At 41.4% G+C, this 13,712-nt stretch overlaps 1 protein-coding gene across 2 annotated transcripts in view; it reads left to right on the top strand.

The window, feature by feature from the left end:
- Positions 1-1,442: 1,442 nt before the first annotated feature.
- The window catches only part of arb2a (ARB2 cotranscriptional regulator A), a 297,865-nt gene continuing 285,595 nt past the window's right edge, over positions 1,443-13,712 (top strand). Inside the window, exons 1-4 of one of the 2 annotated variants that reach the window (XM_084054052.1) lie at positions 1,443-1,532; positions 3,058-3,229; positions 5,030-5,131; positions 11,523-11,623. In XM_084054052.1, the coding sequence (XP_083910178.1) occupies positions 3,178-3,229; positions 5,030-5,131; positions 11,523-11,623 (255 nt within the window). In that variant the 5' untranslated portion in view covers positions 1,443-1,532; positions 3,058-3,177. The remainder of the gene's footprint in view (positions 1,533-3,057; positions 3,230-5,029; positions 5,132-11,522; positions 11,624-13,712) is intronic. The other variant, XM_084054051.1, reaches the window with a different exon arrangement.

Below are 13,712 nucleotides of genomic sequence, written 5' to 3'. Positions count from 1 at the left end.
AATCATTGCTATAGAGTGTTTGTTCAGTAACAGTTTCCATGTGTCTCCAGCTCTTTATAAAACAGAAAATGCATTTTCAGGTGATTTTATCCAATCAGGATGGAGAACTCAGACAGGATACAGATTAGACAAGTGAAATTGGAAGTGATGACACAAAGAAATAAAATTACCTGAAAATGTATTTTATTTTTATTAAAGAGCTGGAACGACAGAGAGACTCCTGTTACTGAACACACACTATACAGCAATGAGCACTATCAGAATATAGTGCTTTAAAACCCTTTTTGTTTTAACCGAAACATATCACTTACCCTACCTTTAACCACTTTGGCTCTATTTTATACATTGGCGATTTGAAAAATCGCTGATCTAAGTTCACAATGCGTCACGTCAGCTTGTAGTATTGCTGCTTCTGTTCTTTTTGTGAAAATAATTTGAAAATCTGATAATCTTGCGACACAACATCTGGCACAGAATATTTTACAAATGGGGGTCCGCTGCTAAATTCATATCAATTTGGGGGTCCATGAACGGTTCCCAAACCTTTCAGGCTGTGACCCTCCAAAATGATCATATTTGAACTGGGGACCCCCCACTCTGACAAGCACTTGGAATTGTAGGAGTTGAGGCATTACTTTTCCACAGTTCCACAGATAAATATTGCGAGAATAGCCGAACTACAAGCTCGCGTTGTGAGCTTGTAGATCGGCTATTTAAAAAAAATGTTGCCTCTTTATTAGGTAATATTTGACAATTTCTTGTGACGTAGTAATGGTCTTATTATTGGTTAACGTTTTTCATCTTAGAGGTATTACAAAGGTCTGAAAAGTCCTTAAATTGTCACTTTCGGAATGTGCAGATACCCTGTATACACTTACACTGCATGTTGGTTTATTTACTGTTGAGGGAGAAAACATTAATTTAATTGAATACTTTATTAACAGTTTGCAATAAAAGGCACGGTGGGACAGATTTATACAAAAGAATGCTAAAAGGTTAACCCAGATAATTTGGGGACCCCCTGGGGGTCACGACCCCCAGTTTTGGAACCAGAGTCCTGTACACTATCAATTGAGTACAAGAGGACCCCAATTGAAACAAGCCAGTGGCTTTCTTGGGCTTTTTTTAATCCTATTTAGTTGACTTTGTATTTGAACTGTACTTTCATGTGTTTTTTGTCTGCAAACCTCTAAATAAAGTATTCATTCAATCAATCAATCAATCAATCAATCAATCAATCAATCAATCAATCAATCAATCAATCAATGATATGTCAATGTTTGAGCTGAAGAAGGCTTCACTACACAGTACACACAGTCTGCTGCTCCTGTCTCTTTAAGAGCCCCTCCCCCTTCCAGCCCGTTGCCCCGGTAACCCGGAAGCTTCACGGTTCTTCCTGTTTGCATGCTGCACTTCAAGGAAGTAGAGAGAGAGAGAGATCTAGTGTATGTGTGTGAGAGAGATCTGATCGAGTCAGTGTGTGTGTGATCCACTAGATCCAGTCCTGCTGCATGTTGGTACCGATGATATACGTGAGTCCAACACAAAACGCATGGATCTTTAATAAACAAAAACATGTGCTTTTCCTTGCTCTTTATGTCTGGTGAGACTAAAGCACACACAGTGTAAACAGTGTAAACAAACAGTGTGTTAACCGCACAGTGCACTGCACTGCGCGCACAGACACACGCACACGCACACAGTGAGAAGTGAAACAACACGCCTACTGTGTGGCTTTGATTTCAGATTTGTGTCTTTATTTATAGTTTTGTGACACAACCTGCAAAGAGGCTGTCTTACAAACATCTCCAGTGAGCTGTGTGTCAGACATGCGCTGTGTGAGCTGGTTGAGAACTCATGCACACGTGTTTGTGTTTACCAGTGGTGGAAAGAGTACTAACATGTTTTACTTACAAGTAAAAGTATCAATACTGATTGATTGATTGAATACTTTATTAGAAGTTTGCAGAAAAAAGCACATGAAAGTACAGTTCAATACAAGGTCAGCTAAAATGAATGTCACTCAGTATGACTATAACCAGTGGTGAAAAGTAACTAAGTATGTTTACTCAAGTACTGTACTTAAGTACAATTTTGAGGTACTTTTACCAGTGTCATCGTGATTTTCTTAATTTCTTTACTGCCAGGGCGGTAAATTAATGACGTCACATGCACACGCTCGTACGTGGCACATGTGCGCATGCACGCAGAACAGCCAGGCGGGTAGACCAGCATTAGAAACTATCTTCTGATGACCTAATATTAGGTTTACGTTAGGTTTTAATATTTAGGTTTATAAAATTGCAACCAGTATGACGCTTGCAACCAGTGTGACGTCGTCTGTTAAGGTAAGGGGTCTACACAAACACACTGATGTAATGGTGGGAGTGGCAGTTTGCCGACTGAGCTGGGCGTCCACTGTCACTGCTGGTGTCTGCCCTGGTGGAGGCATTCTCCTCGTTGCATGTAGACCAGGATACCACCACAGCAGAAGTGAAGCCATGGTGTGTGTTTGTGTGCTTTTATACCGTGTATGTATGAGGACGGCAGGACGCTCACCGCCAAAAATGTTATGCATAGTAGCCATTTGGCTAGCCTACTGGGCTGGTCTAGGGGGCGCGTGCGTTCGCGCCAAAATAATATCCATGACACCACTGACTTTTACTTTACTGGAGTTGTATTTCCAATTGTCTATACTTTACCTTTACTCCACTACATCTCAGAGGCAAATATTGTACTTTTACTCCACTACAATTATTTGAAAACTTTAGTAACTGGTTACTTAAAACATACATTAACCACTTTAGCCCTTTTTTATGCCTAGGCTATTTGTTGTGAGCTTGTGGATCTGCTATTTTCAAACGTTTTAGTACTTGTACTTTTGGTGCTCTAAGTACATTTTGATACCAATACCTTTGTACTTCTACTCACGTGCATTTTTAATTCTGGACTTTTACTTGTAACAGCACTTCTACATTGCAGTACTTTTTCCACCACTGACTATAACTCATGTGTACCTTTTTATCATAATACCTTTTAATTCCCACATGCTAACAGGGTAGCACCTCATTGATCTGTGTGAGTTGAAGACCCATGATAACAACACATCCTCCCTCTGCTCTGCTGTGATACCAGGCCCGTACGTGTTGTCAATCATCTCCCATCTTCATCATCATCATGGCCCAGGTGGCCGCCCAGGACGACAGAGAGAAAACCACGGCACTCAAAGGTGAGAGAGGGTTTCAACATTCAACAAGGGTTATACGTCACTCACTCAATGCAAAGTATGAGTGACACATTATGGGCCTTCCATGAGTGTGGAGAGGACATTGCTTTCTTCTTAAAGACCTGTTTACATTCAGAATTAGGCATACCTTTTATAGAATTGAAGTACTTCTTGTCTTCATTGTCGGACGTTGCTGGGTGTTTTAATTGTGGTTTATATTTATTTATTGTTGTCTTGTCTTGACCCGAGCAAAAACGATTTTTCCTTATGGATAATAGAGGAAATCTAATCTAAAGTATTTACTACAGTGAAAATGTATTGTGACATCCTCTGTAGACCGTGCTAACAGTAGATAATTAAAAACAAAAAAGAAACAGAATTATCTTTATTGTCACACGATTACAGGTGTAAAAGAGTGTGGGTGGAAAAGTACATTTATGCGTAGGAGGAGGTTTGATCCAAAACATCAGTTCAAAGTTCAGCGCTGTTCCAAAGTGCTGTTAACAGTGCTGATAAGGTAACTGGTTAGGTCACACGCAGATCTCTGCTCTTGTTTTTTTATTCGCATGGGGCACTGGTACGACAGACAGTTCTCAGATGGTGAACCTTTAACAAGCCGTTGAGTCTATTTAGTGTAAACATCTGTTGTGTACTTCTCTGGTGAAGATTACATGCAGAGCAGACAGTCACTAAATATGTGAAGGATGAACCAAATTTCTAAAGTTAATCTTGAAGAAAGGTACCTACATTTGCTATAAATCAAGTTGATATTATTATTGTCTCCGCCAGAGGTGGAGAGTATGTTTTCGTCTCCTTCCTTCCGTGTGTCCGTCCCTCTCAGCCAAGCTAACATTGGTCAAGCTTCACGTGACACGCGACAATATGTTGTCACCGAATGCTTTGATTGGCTAGTGAGACGCATGACGAAATAAAATCCTATAAATAGGTGTGTCACTTCAAAAAATCATTTATATTTTTTGAAGTGAGCTTCCATCAGCCAAGCTAACATTGGTCAAGTGACACGTGACAATATGTAATATAAATAGGTAAGACAGGATTAATCAGGAACAGTACTGGCGAGACCTGTGCTCCGAGGAGCACATTTTCTAGTTATATATTGTTTTACAAATAGCATTTTCTGTATTCTATGTCCTGTCATAACACTTTTTTTGTACAATACTTGTTCTTGTATACTTGTGTATCGGCAGTTACTCTAAACCCATTAAAACCGGGAAAGCATCTGTGTCCTTTTAGATTTTAGCGTTGGTTATTCAAAAATAGCAGATCTACAAGCTTGTACATCTGCTATTTTTGAACGTTTTTGAAAAACATTGAACATTGTATAATTTAGAATTTCTTTTAACACAAATCTTCTCTTCTTGTGGGTCCCTGGCACAAAACATTTTCAGATGGGGGTCCGCGATGAAATATATATCAATTTGTGGGTCCTAGGCACAAAAAAAGTTTGAGAACTACTGATTTAGAAGGCATTTATAGAATCAGCCTCAGGTCTTAATGTGTTTATATCACAACGTCCTTCCACCTCATCTTCCACTTGTCAATACTGTTGCTTCACGGTGAAATGGAGACACACCATTAAAGTAAATGTTACTTGAAGTAAATGTTACTTGAACTAACCTTGAAGTTATACAACAGTACCTTCAGTATTTCAAGATAGAAATGCAGACGTTGCGCCGCTGGCTGACACAGTATGCAAGCATAAGCAGTGCTGGCGCTCTGTGTGTGTGCGTGCCACGACCGGGCCGTATCACTGACTCCCCTCAACTCACCTTTTATTCTCAGATCTGCTGTCGAGAATCGATCTAGACGAGCTGATGAAGAAAGATGAACCTCCTCTTAGTTTTCCCAAGACACTGGAGGAGTTCGAGTACGCTTTTAACGAACGTGAGTACAATACAGCGTTGATTTAGTTTTAGTCATAGTCTTCTGAATACAATTCTGTTTAGTTTTAGTCATATTTGAGTCACCTGAAATGTTTTGCTTTTAGTCTAGTTTTAGTGGACTAAATATCATAAGGTTTAATCCACTAAATGTACAGTTGATTTAGTCGACAAAAAACATTTTTTGGCATCGAATTAATGGTATCGAAATGATTTTCAATTAGCTGCATGCCGAAAATAGCCGATCTACAAGCTCACAGCGCGTCGCGTTGTGAGCTTGTAGATCAACTATTTTCGGTCTGTGACACCCGTGTGCACCCAAGATGACTTAGTTAGATGTCTTAGTTCAACTGGAGCTCTTCTCCACTTGTCCCTCCCAAATATTTTTGTCTAGTTTTTATTTGTTGACGAAATGTCAGTATTTTTTATTTAGTTTTCGTCAGTGAAAAAAGGTAGTCGACGAACATTTTTCGTCATAGTTTTAGTCGATAAAATCAACACTGTTGAGGGCTTTGTACAAAGTAAGGCAGCACTGTGGCAGCAGGCTCTCAGAATGAAACCAAGTGTCGCCCTGTAGTACCACATTGTTCAGGTTTTTTTAAAGAGCCATTAATGTCATTCATATTTTTTTTGTATTCAAAAGTATCGGTTCTGGTACCGTTCCGGCACCGCCACGCTTAAAAGAAATACCCTTTTTTTCCTTCGGTACACACCCTGTCACTTGACACTTAGTGGCTTCTGTGCGGAGGACGTGCAATAACAAAAAACCTGCCTTAATGCAGTCAAAACAGCCAGCGCCGTACCTACCTACCTTGGCCCCTTCTCCACACAGCTGCTGTGGCCGTTTTTTTCCCCCTGCACACACACACTGCACAGGTTTTGTTTTCTAATTACAGTTTCTGTTCAGGAGCAAAAAAAAGTCACCGTACGTTCTCTGGATTAATGACCTAAAACTGTCTCTGGAAGGAGGGAGTCACCTGGGCGGGCGGGCGGGCGATCCGAGGTGTTTTGTCTCTTACAGGCGACAGCAGGGAGGGAGAGAGCCAGGCGAGCTATAGCCTGGAAACCCCCCTCCCCCCGCCCCCCCCCACCTCGGAACAAGGCGGGCCGGGTCCAGATGATGGCAGAAGTCTCTTTAGAATTCTCCTGGCTTCACTTTTAGTCAAGCCAGGTGGAGAGAGAGAGAGGGAGGGAGAGAGAGAGGGAGGGAGAGGGGTTGAAATGGCGGGGGCGTGTGTTCTTGGCTCTTAACCCATTAAAACCGGGGAAGAATCTGTCTTTTTTTTATTTATTTGGCTATTAAAAAAATAGCAGAGCTACAAGCTCATAGCGCGGCACCGAGTGCCGCGCTATGAGCTTGTAGATCTGCTATTTTTTGAAAAATCGTGAAAATGTGTGCAAATCTTTGAATACGGTATATATATATATTTTTTTTAAAGCAAACTGTTTTAACTCAAATCTTTGCTTCTTAGGATTCTACAAATATCTTCTAAATCCTAGTTTTTTGAAGAAAAAAAAGAAATGTTGCTATAAACAGTGGTTCTCAAACTTTTTCATGTCAAGGACCCCCAAAATGATATGAATTTTGGCCACGGACCCCCCATCTCAAAATAGTTTGTTCCAGGGACCCCCCATAAGTTGTAACAGAGTTAAAAATGGGCACTACGGAAAAACTGATATTCGCACACATTTTCACGATTTAAAAAAAAATAGCAGATCTGAGCATGTAGATCTGCTATTTTTGAATAGCCCAAAGTAACCTAAAAAATGACACAGATTCTTTCCCGGTCGAAATGGGTTAATATTCTCCCAGTACGCGCTCACTCTCTCTCCCTCCCTCCCTCCCTCTCTCCCTCTCCCCCTCCTCCCTCCCTGCTCTCTGTCAGTGGTTGAATAGGGGGACATGTTGTGTACTGTACGGTCCGTCAGTAACCTACTCAGCCTTGGCTTCCATCTGACGGAGCATTTGCATAACCTCACTGTGGTGCCTACGAACACACACACACACACACACACACACACACACACACACACACACACACACACACACACACACACACACACACACACACACACACACACACACACACACACACACACACACACACACACACCTCCCCTGTCCCCAGCTCGGCTCAGTGCTTCCCCAAACCCGCAGACACTCTCTCTCTCTGTCTTTATTTCTCTCCCATCGCTCTGTCACTTTGTGTTTTCATCCTTCCTGTTCCTGGTGCCTGCCTGGGTTTCTGTCGCTGTCTCTCTCTCTCTCTCTCTCTCTCTCCACGACTTCTCCTTTTCTTTATTTCTTTCGCCTGTCCTTTACCCTTCTTGTTATCTCTCTCTCTCTCTCTCTCTCTCTCTCTCTCTCTCTCTCTCTTTCTCTCTCTCTCTCTCTCTCTCTCTCTCTCTCTCTCTCTCTCTCTCTCTCTCTCTCTCTCTCTCTCTCTCTCTCTCTCTCTCTCTCTCTCTCTCTCTCTCTCTCTCTCTCTCTCTCTCTCTCTCTCTCTCTCTCTCTCTCTCTCTCTCTCTCTCTCTCTCTCTCTACCACCCCTCACACACACCCCCAGTATCTCTCTCTCACACCATCCCTGTGTCCCCCTGCATCACTCCTCACCCCCCCCCCCCCCCCATGCATTGAAATATACATCTGTACATCTCAGTATTTCGCCTTCAGTTTTCACTTAAAAAAATTAAATAGATGTCATTTCTATTAACCCTATTCTGGGTGGCAAACACTCAGCGAAACTAGTGCTGCGGCGTATAGTGAGCTTGCAGATCAGATATATTGTTTTAGTTTTTTTGTTGGTTGTAGAGGGGAAAAAGGAGAGGGGTCCTCTGGGGGACTCTGGTTAACAAAGTATTTAAAGCAGTGGTTCTCAAAGGGGGAGGGGGGGGGGGGGATTCCATGGGTGGGGGTCCCCAGCAAAAGTGGTTAATGTAGTATCGCAATCATTTTAACCACTTTATCCATTTATACTTTTTCGTCATCGGCTGACCTCTCAGCCAGTGAGGGCTCGCAATCCTCTCAGACTATGGACACACAGCAGAGCACAGCGGTGTCAGATTTCACCACTCATTTTCTTTCTATTGGTAGCGACCCTGTAAACCCTGTCTTGTTTTCAAGTGATTTGGTCCTCTTCTCTGGCCCTGCTGCCTGCAGCCCGGCCCAGACCAGACGGGTGTAACCAGACATGCTAATTCGACCATGTAATGGAAGGCGGGTACAGAGGGAGTGTGTGTGTACAATAGTTTGCAGGTATCTTAATCAGTGAAGAAGATGATGGCTTCATCGTCTCCACCAGCCCTGCGGTTTTTCCATTACTGGAAATCCAAGGTTATGTACACCTAATTAAGCGGCCAAATTGAGAACAGAATGCTAATTACGGCAGAAAGAGAGAAGCGGCAAAAAAAGTTGAAGAAAACCGTTATTCCTCCGAGAGGTGGACGTGTTGGGGTGCGGGGGGTGGGGGGGGTGAGCGGTGGAGCTGAACACACCCGTTACACACACACACACACACACACACACACACACACACACACACACACACACACACACACACACACACACACACACACACACACACACACCTAGGGTGTCATTATGGATTATGGTTCCATTCGCCTGTTAGGCAACAGCATTTAGATCCTCCTCACCCCTCCATGAATGCATAATTGATTTCTTCAAGGCAGTGGTGGTGGAAAAAGTACTCGCATGTTTTACTTAAGTAAAAGTAGAAATACTCTGTTACAAGTAAAAGTCCGGAATTCATCATTTTACTTGAGTAAAAGTACAAAAGTATTTGTACCAAAAGTAGAAAGTAGAATGTCCCATTTCAACAAGTTTTCAAATGTTTGAAATGTATACAAATCTTTTGAAAATAGCAGATCTACAAGCTCACAATGCGTCGTTTTGTGAGCTTGTACATCGGCTATGTTCAAAATCTTCAAATGGCCGAAATGTATATCTGGCTGAAGTGGGTAATGTTTGTTTTGTAATGATAATCAAAAACTACAAAGTAACTAAAGTGTACAAATAATAGTAGTGGAGTAGAAGTACAGTATTTGCCTCTGAGATGTAGTGGAGTAGAAGTAAAAATACTGAAAATTAGAATTACTCCAGTAAAGTCAAAGTACCTCAAAACTGTACTTAACTACAGTACTTGAGTACATGTACTTAGTTACTTTACACCACTGCTTCAAGGTACATACTTTCCAAACCTCTCTCTCTCTCTTGCTCTTGGGTGCTAGTCTGTTGCTTTTAATACGACTCGATGACGAACCAAAATCCAAGCGTCATAATAATGTTGTCTAACAACTATAGTGTGGGAAAACGGCGTGTTACTCGTGTACGCCGCGAGATTTATCACAGCGATGCAGGGCTTTGCAAACCTCTGCAATTTAGTGAGGGAGATGAAAGAAAGAAAAGAAAACAATTAAATGAAATAAATCCTTGTGCGTTCTTTTATCTTCTAAAAGATAATATATTTACATCTGGGCTTGTTGGGTTCCTCTTGCCGTGTGATAATTGAGAAAGTATGAGAGCCCCCTGGCTATTTGGGTTAAGTATGTATGCTTTGTCTTTTTTTCCCTTCTCTCTATTGCTGTCATAAAGGTCAAAATTAGATTTAACACTGTTTAGAGTTTATATTGTTGCTCTATAGTGTCACTGGTAGGATCGATGGTCTCATCGCTATGGTTACAGTAACACACTGGGTAATTGTGTATTTAAAAAAAGAAAGTGCAGTGCTCTTGCTCCTGAATTGCTCCTCTTCTTCTTCTAAGTGTCTCATTTCCACAGTATATTGCTTACAGCCATTTACACACACACACACACACACACACACACACACACACACACACACACACAGAGGCAAATATGGCCATTGGTTACAATACACCTGGTTGGAAGTGTGTGTGTGTGTGTGTGTGTGTGAGAAAGTGAGGAGCACTGGCTGGTACCCAAATACCAGCCTCAAAGGAATTGTGAGAGTCTGTTGCTGTGGTGACTCTAGTGTGTCACCTATCTCTGTCTAACACATGCCAACACACACACACACACACACACACACACACACACACACACACACACACACACACACACACACACACACACACACACACACACACACACACACACACACACACACACACACACCTATTTTTCCTCAGTAGAGAGAGAGAGAGAGTCTCCAGGTCTGGTCTAGCACACTGTTTCCCAAACAACGGGTCGGGACCCATGTTTGTGTTGCGAACCAATTTTTGGTAAATTGAGTAAATACCGACTTTTTTTCCGTTTCCTACCATTTAAAATATATATATATATGATTTAAAAAGATTTAAAAAAATGTTTGAACAAAAACAAATCATAACTTTTCATCAGTTAAAAACAATTCCAATATTTTTTTAAAAGTATTTCATCAATTAAAAACTTTAATTGACTTTTTACTTTTTTGAATTCAAAGGTAGTGTAGTTGTTGGTGTTGCAGACAGAATGAGCTCATGTACTTTTTTTTTTACCAGCTTGCTTGAAGAGCAGCTGGTCTATGAACAGAGACGGTGCAAATAGTCGTCACTTTTTGATCATTGCTGTCCTTTAAGCCAACCGTACTCTGAACCGAGGTGTTGCGTCATCACTTTTGTGCCTTGAATAATACTTGGCAGATGTATTAATAAGACTTAATAGTAGGCATGTTTGTCCCACTACAACCAGATAGACAGGTTAAAAGTAACAAAAACTTAGCTTACACAAGCTGATATAATAATATATATATATATATATAAACTAACTGTAGATTGCTGGCTGTGTGGCCCTGGAGAAGAACACCTACAGGTCTGTAATTCAGAGAGTGTACATTCGCACTCTAAGAGTTGTGAGGGTCCGTGGCCTAAAGCATTGAAAACTGGGGGTCCTTGAAATTAGAGCCAACCAGTATATCATCTGGCCGATATATTTTTTTTTTCGACATCGCAGTATCGGCAGTTGTGTCCCGATTTTTTAACCACTTTCAACCTTTCCGTCCCTGGACTTTGGGCAGGCAACTCTGAGTTTCACTTGATGCCATCGGGCAGGAGGCTTAGGGCAAAATTACCAAACAAGAAGGGTTACAAAACGTCGCTTGTGCCAACTGCTGTGGACATTTTAAATAAGAAAATGTTTAAATAGTCTAAATTGCCACTGCTCATGATCACTGTTGTTGTGTTAATGTGAGTGCATTTTTATATAGTATTTTAATGCACCTGTGTATTTTTGTAATGTTTTATTGTTGTAACTGACTGCTGGTGTGCCAAAGACAAATTTCCATTTTATGTCAATTTAATGGACAATAAAGTTTTCTTTATCTTTATCTTTATCTTTATCTTTATATGACTCTGTAATTTCTTGTTTCTTTCTCCAGAGGGTCAGCTGAGACACGTGAAGACAGGAGAGGCGTTTGTGTTCAACGCCAGAGAGGACCTCCATCGCTGGAACCAGAAACGCTACGAGGCCCTGGGAGAGGTAACGCATGGATTTAAGTTCTCCGTCACCACCACTGATTTCATTCATTTGGATTCCATAGAAGCCACCATGTCTTCTATGGAAGCATGTTGTGCGGCGAAAGTAGCCCATCTACAAGCGACCTATACCAAAACAATTACTGAGTGTTAGAGTGGGTTCTCAATCTGTGAGTCGGGACCCCCACGGGGGTACCCAGATTTTGGGGAGTGTATACAGGGTATCTGCACATTTCTAAAGTGACAATGTAAGGACTTTTAAGATATTTTTAATACCTTATTTTGGGGGCGTCACAGCCTGAAAAGTTTGAGAACCACTGCTGTTGGAGGATAGCCGTCTGTAAGAGTTTCTGTGTATGTGTGGTTGTATGTATGTCTATCAGTGTTTACCAGACCATTATAACAGCTGCCCACACATACAGATAAAGGGAGGCTACCTATACCGAAACATTTACTGAGGCAATTTGACCGTTTTCACATGTTAAATCACAGGGAATCACTCACATGAAAAATGTATGTTTGTGTAACGCCCGGGAATCAAACTCGGGGTCTCGTGCGTGGAAAGCCAACATCTTATCCACTAGCTTAAAGGGAAATTATTAGGCTTAGTTTTGGTCATCAGGCAGAAGCTCTGAGCCACTATACTGCTACATATGTAAATATTATCAGCTACAGTTGCCAACCCACGTTGTTCTCTTCTGCCAAGTCGAGGCTGGATCCAAGTTTGTTTGTTTAGTTTTCTGGAGGCAAAACGTACAGTCAGACAGGTAGCCTGGATTCATCTCACACAGTGTGACAAGTTTGGATGATCATGATTTTACAGCATTTTATTAGCTCAAAGTGTGACACGTACCGAATGTATAAAAACAGCCAATATCGTGCAGTGTGCAAATACCCTTTTTCAGTGTAATAACAGGAAAACATAGAGGTCTTTGCTCCACCGGACTGAAAAACCGGACTAATACCCAAGACTCGTAGGGGGTCCGGGTCAGTGTTTTGTCATGGTGACTCGGGTACTCGAGTGACCATGACAAAAGACTTGTCGAACAAGTCTATGAAGCTATGTATGAAATATATTAACCCATTAAGACCTGGAACGCATCTGTGTCACTTCTTAATTTGAGCTAAAAAGCATTATTTTACACAAAATTAGGAAAATGTGTGCAAATCTTTGAATATATATTGTTTTAAAGCGAACATTTTTAACTAAAATCTTTGCTTCCGGGGGTCCTTGGAACAAAATATTTTGAGATGGTCGGCGGCCAAATAAATATAATTTTGGGGGTCCTTGACATGAAAAAGTTTGAGCACCACTGATGTAGAAACATACATTTTTCAGAACTGTTGGGATTTAGAAGACATTTTGTAAATGGTAAATGGTGCATTTATATAGCGCTTCTATCCGAAGCGCTTTACATTGATTGTGCAATAAACAATATATAGTGGGGGGGTCCCTGCTTCATCTCTCTCTCAGCTAGGCTGGTCCTTGACCTGAAAAACCTTGAAAAACCCTAAAGAATAATATCCAGGGACCTTTGTAAGATCACGGTGCACTGAGTACAGATTGCTGCTATAGGGATCTTCTGCCATATTGTAGAATACCTAATTTGGGACTACACAGTAAGTCGTCTGATTAGTGCAGGCCGCCCGACTTAATAATGTTCCAACTGTCTGACCTTGCCTGTTACAAGAGCCCAGACGCTGTCTGTCTGTGGAACGGCATCATCTCCGTTCTATTCTTATGTTCACCTCACACTCACTCACTCCCACAGTTTCAGCGCATGCAATATGCATAAAGATAATGAGACTGAGTCTTTTGTAATATTTTTTCTTTTTTGCATTCGTACCCCCAGCCCCACCCCTCCTCCTCTCCCCCCACTCTACTATTTTACTTTTAATTGTTATGCTGGTACTTTGAAGTTCAAAGCAAAGCGATGGACCCTTTTGTGGGATTACCTGGTTGTTTTATTCTTTTGTTTTGGTGGTTGTTGTTTTTTTTATTTGTTTTTATGATTATTCTTTTTTTATTTCTAGTGCAAGTTCAGCTCCGTGGGGAGAGGCAGGGTCTCTGATAAGGGCTTTTATATTGTCCT

The sequence above is a fragment of the Gymnoscopelus microlampas genome (assembly GCF_963454915.1).
Source record: "Gymnoscopelus microlampas genome assembly, chromosome: 4".
In the NCBI taxonomy this organism is placed as follows: Eukaryota; Metazoa; Chordata; class Actinopteri; order Myctophiformes; family Myctophidae; genus Gymnoscopelus; species Gymnoscopelus microlampas.
The sequence above is the reverse complement of the archived record's forward strand: the minus strand, read 5'-3'. Positions and strand labels throughout refer to the sequence as shown.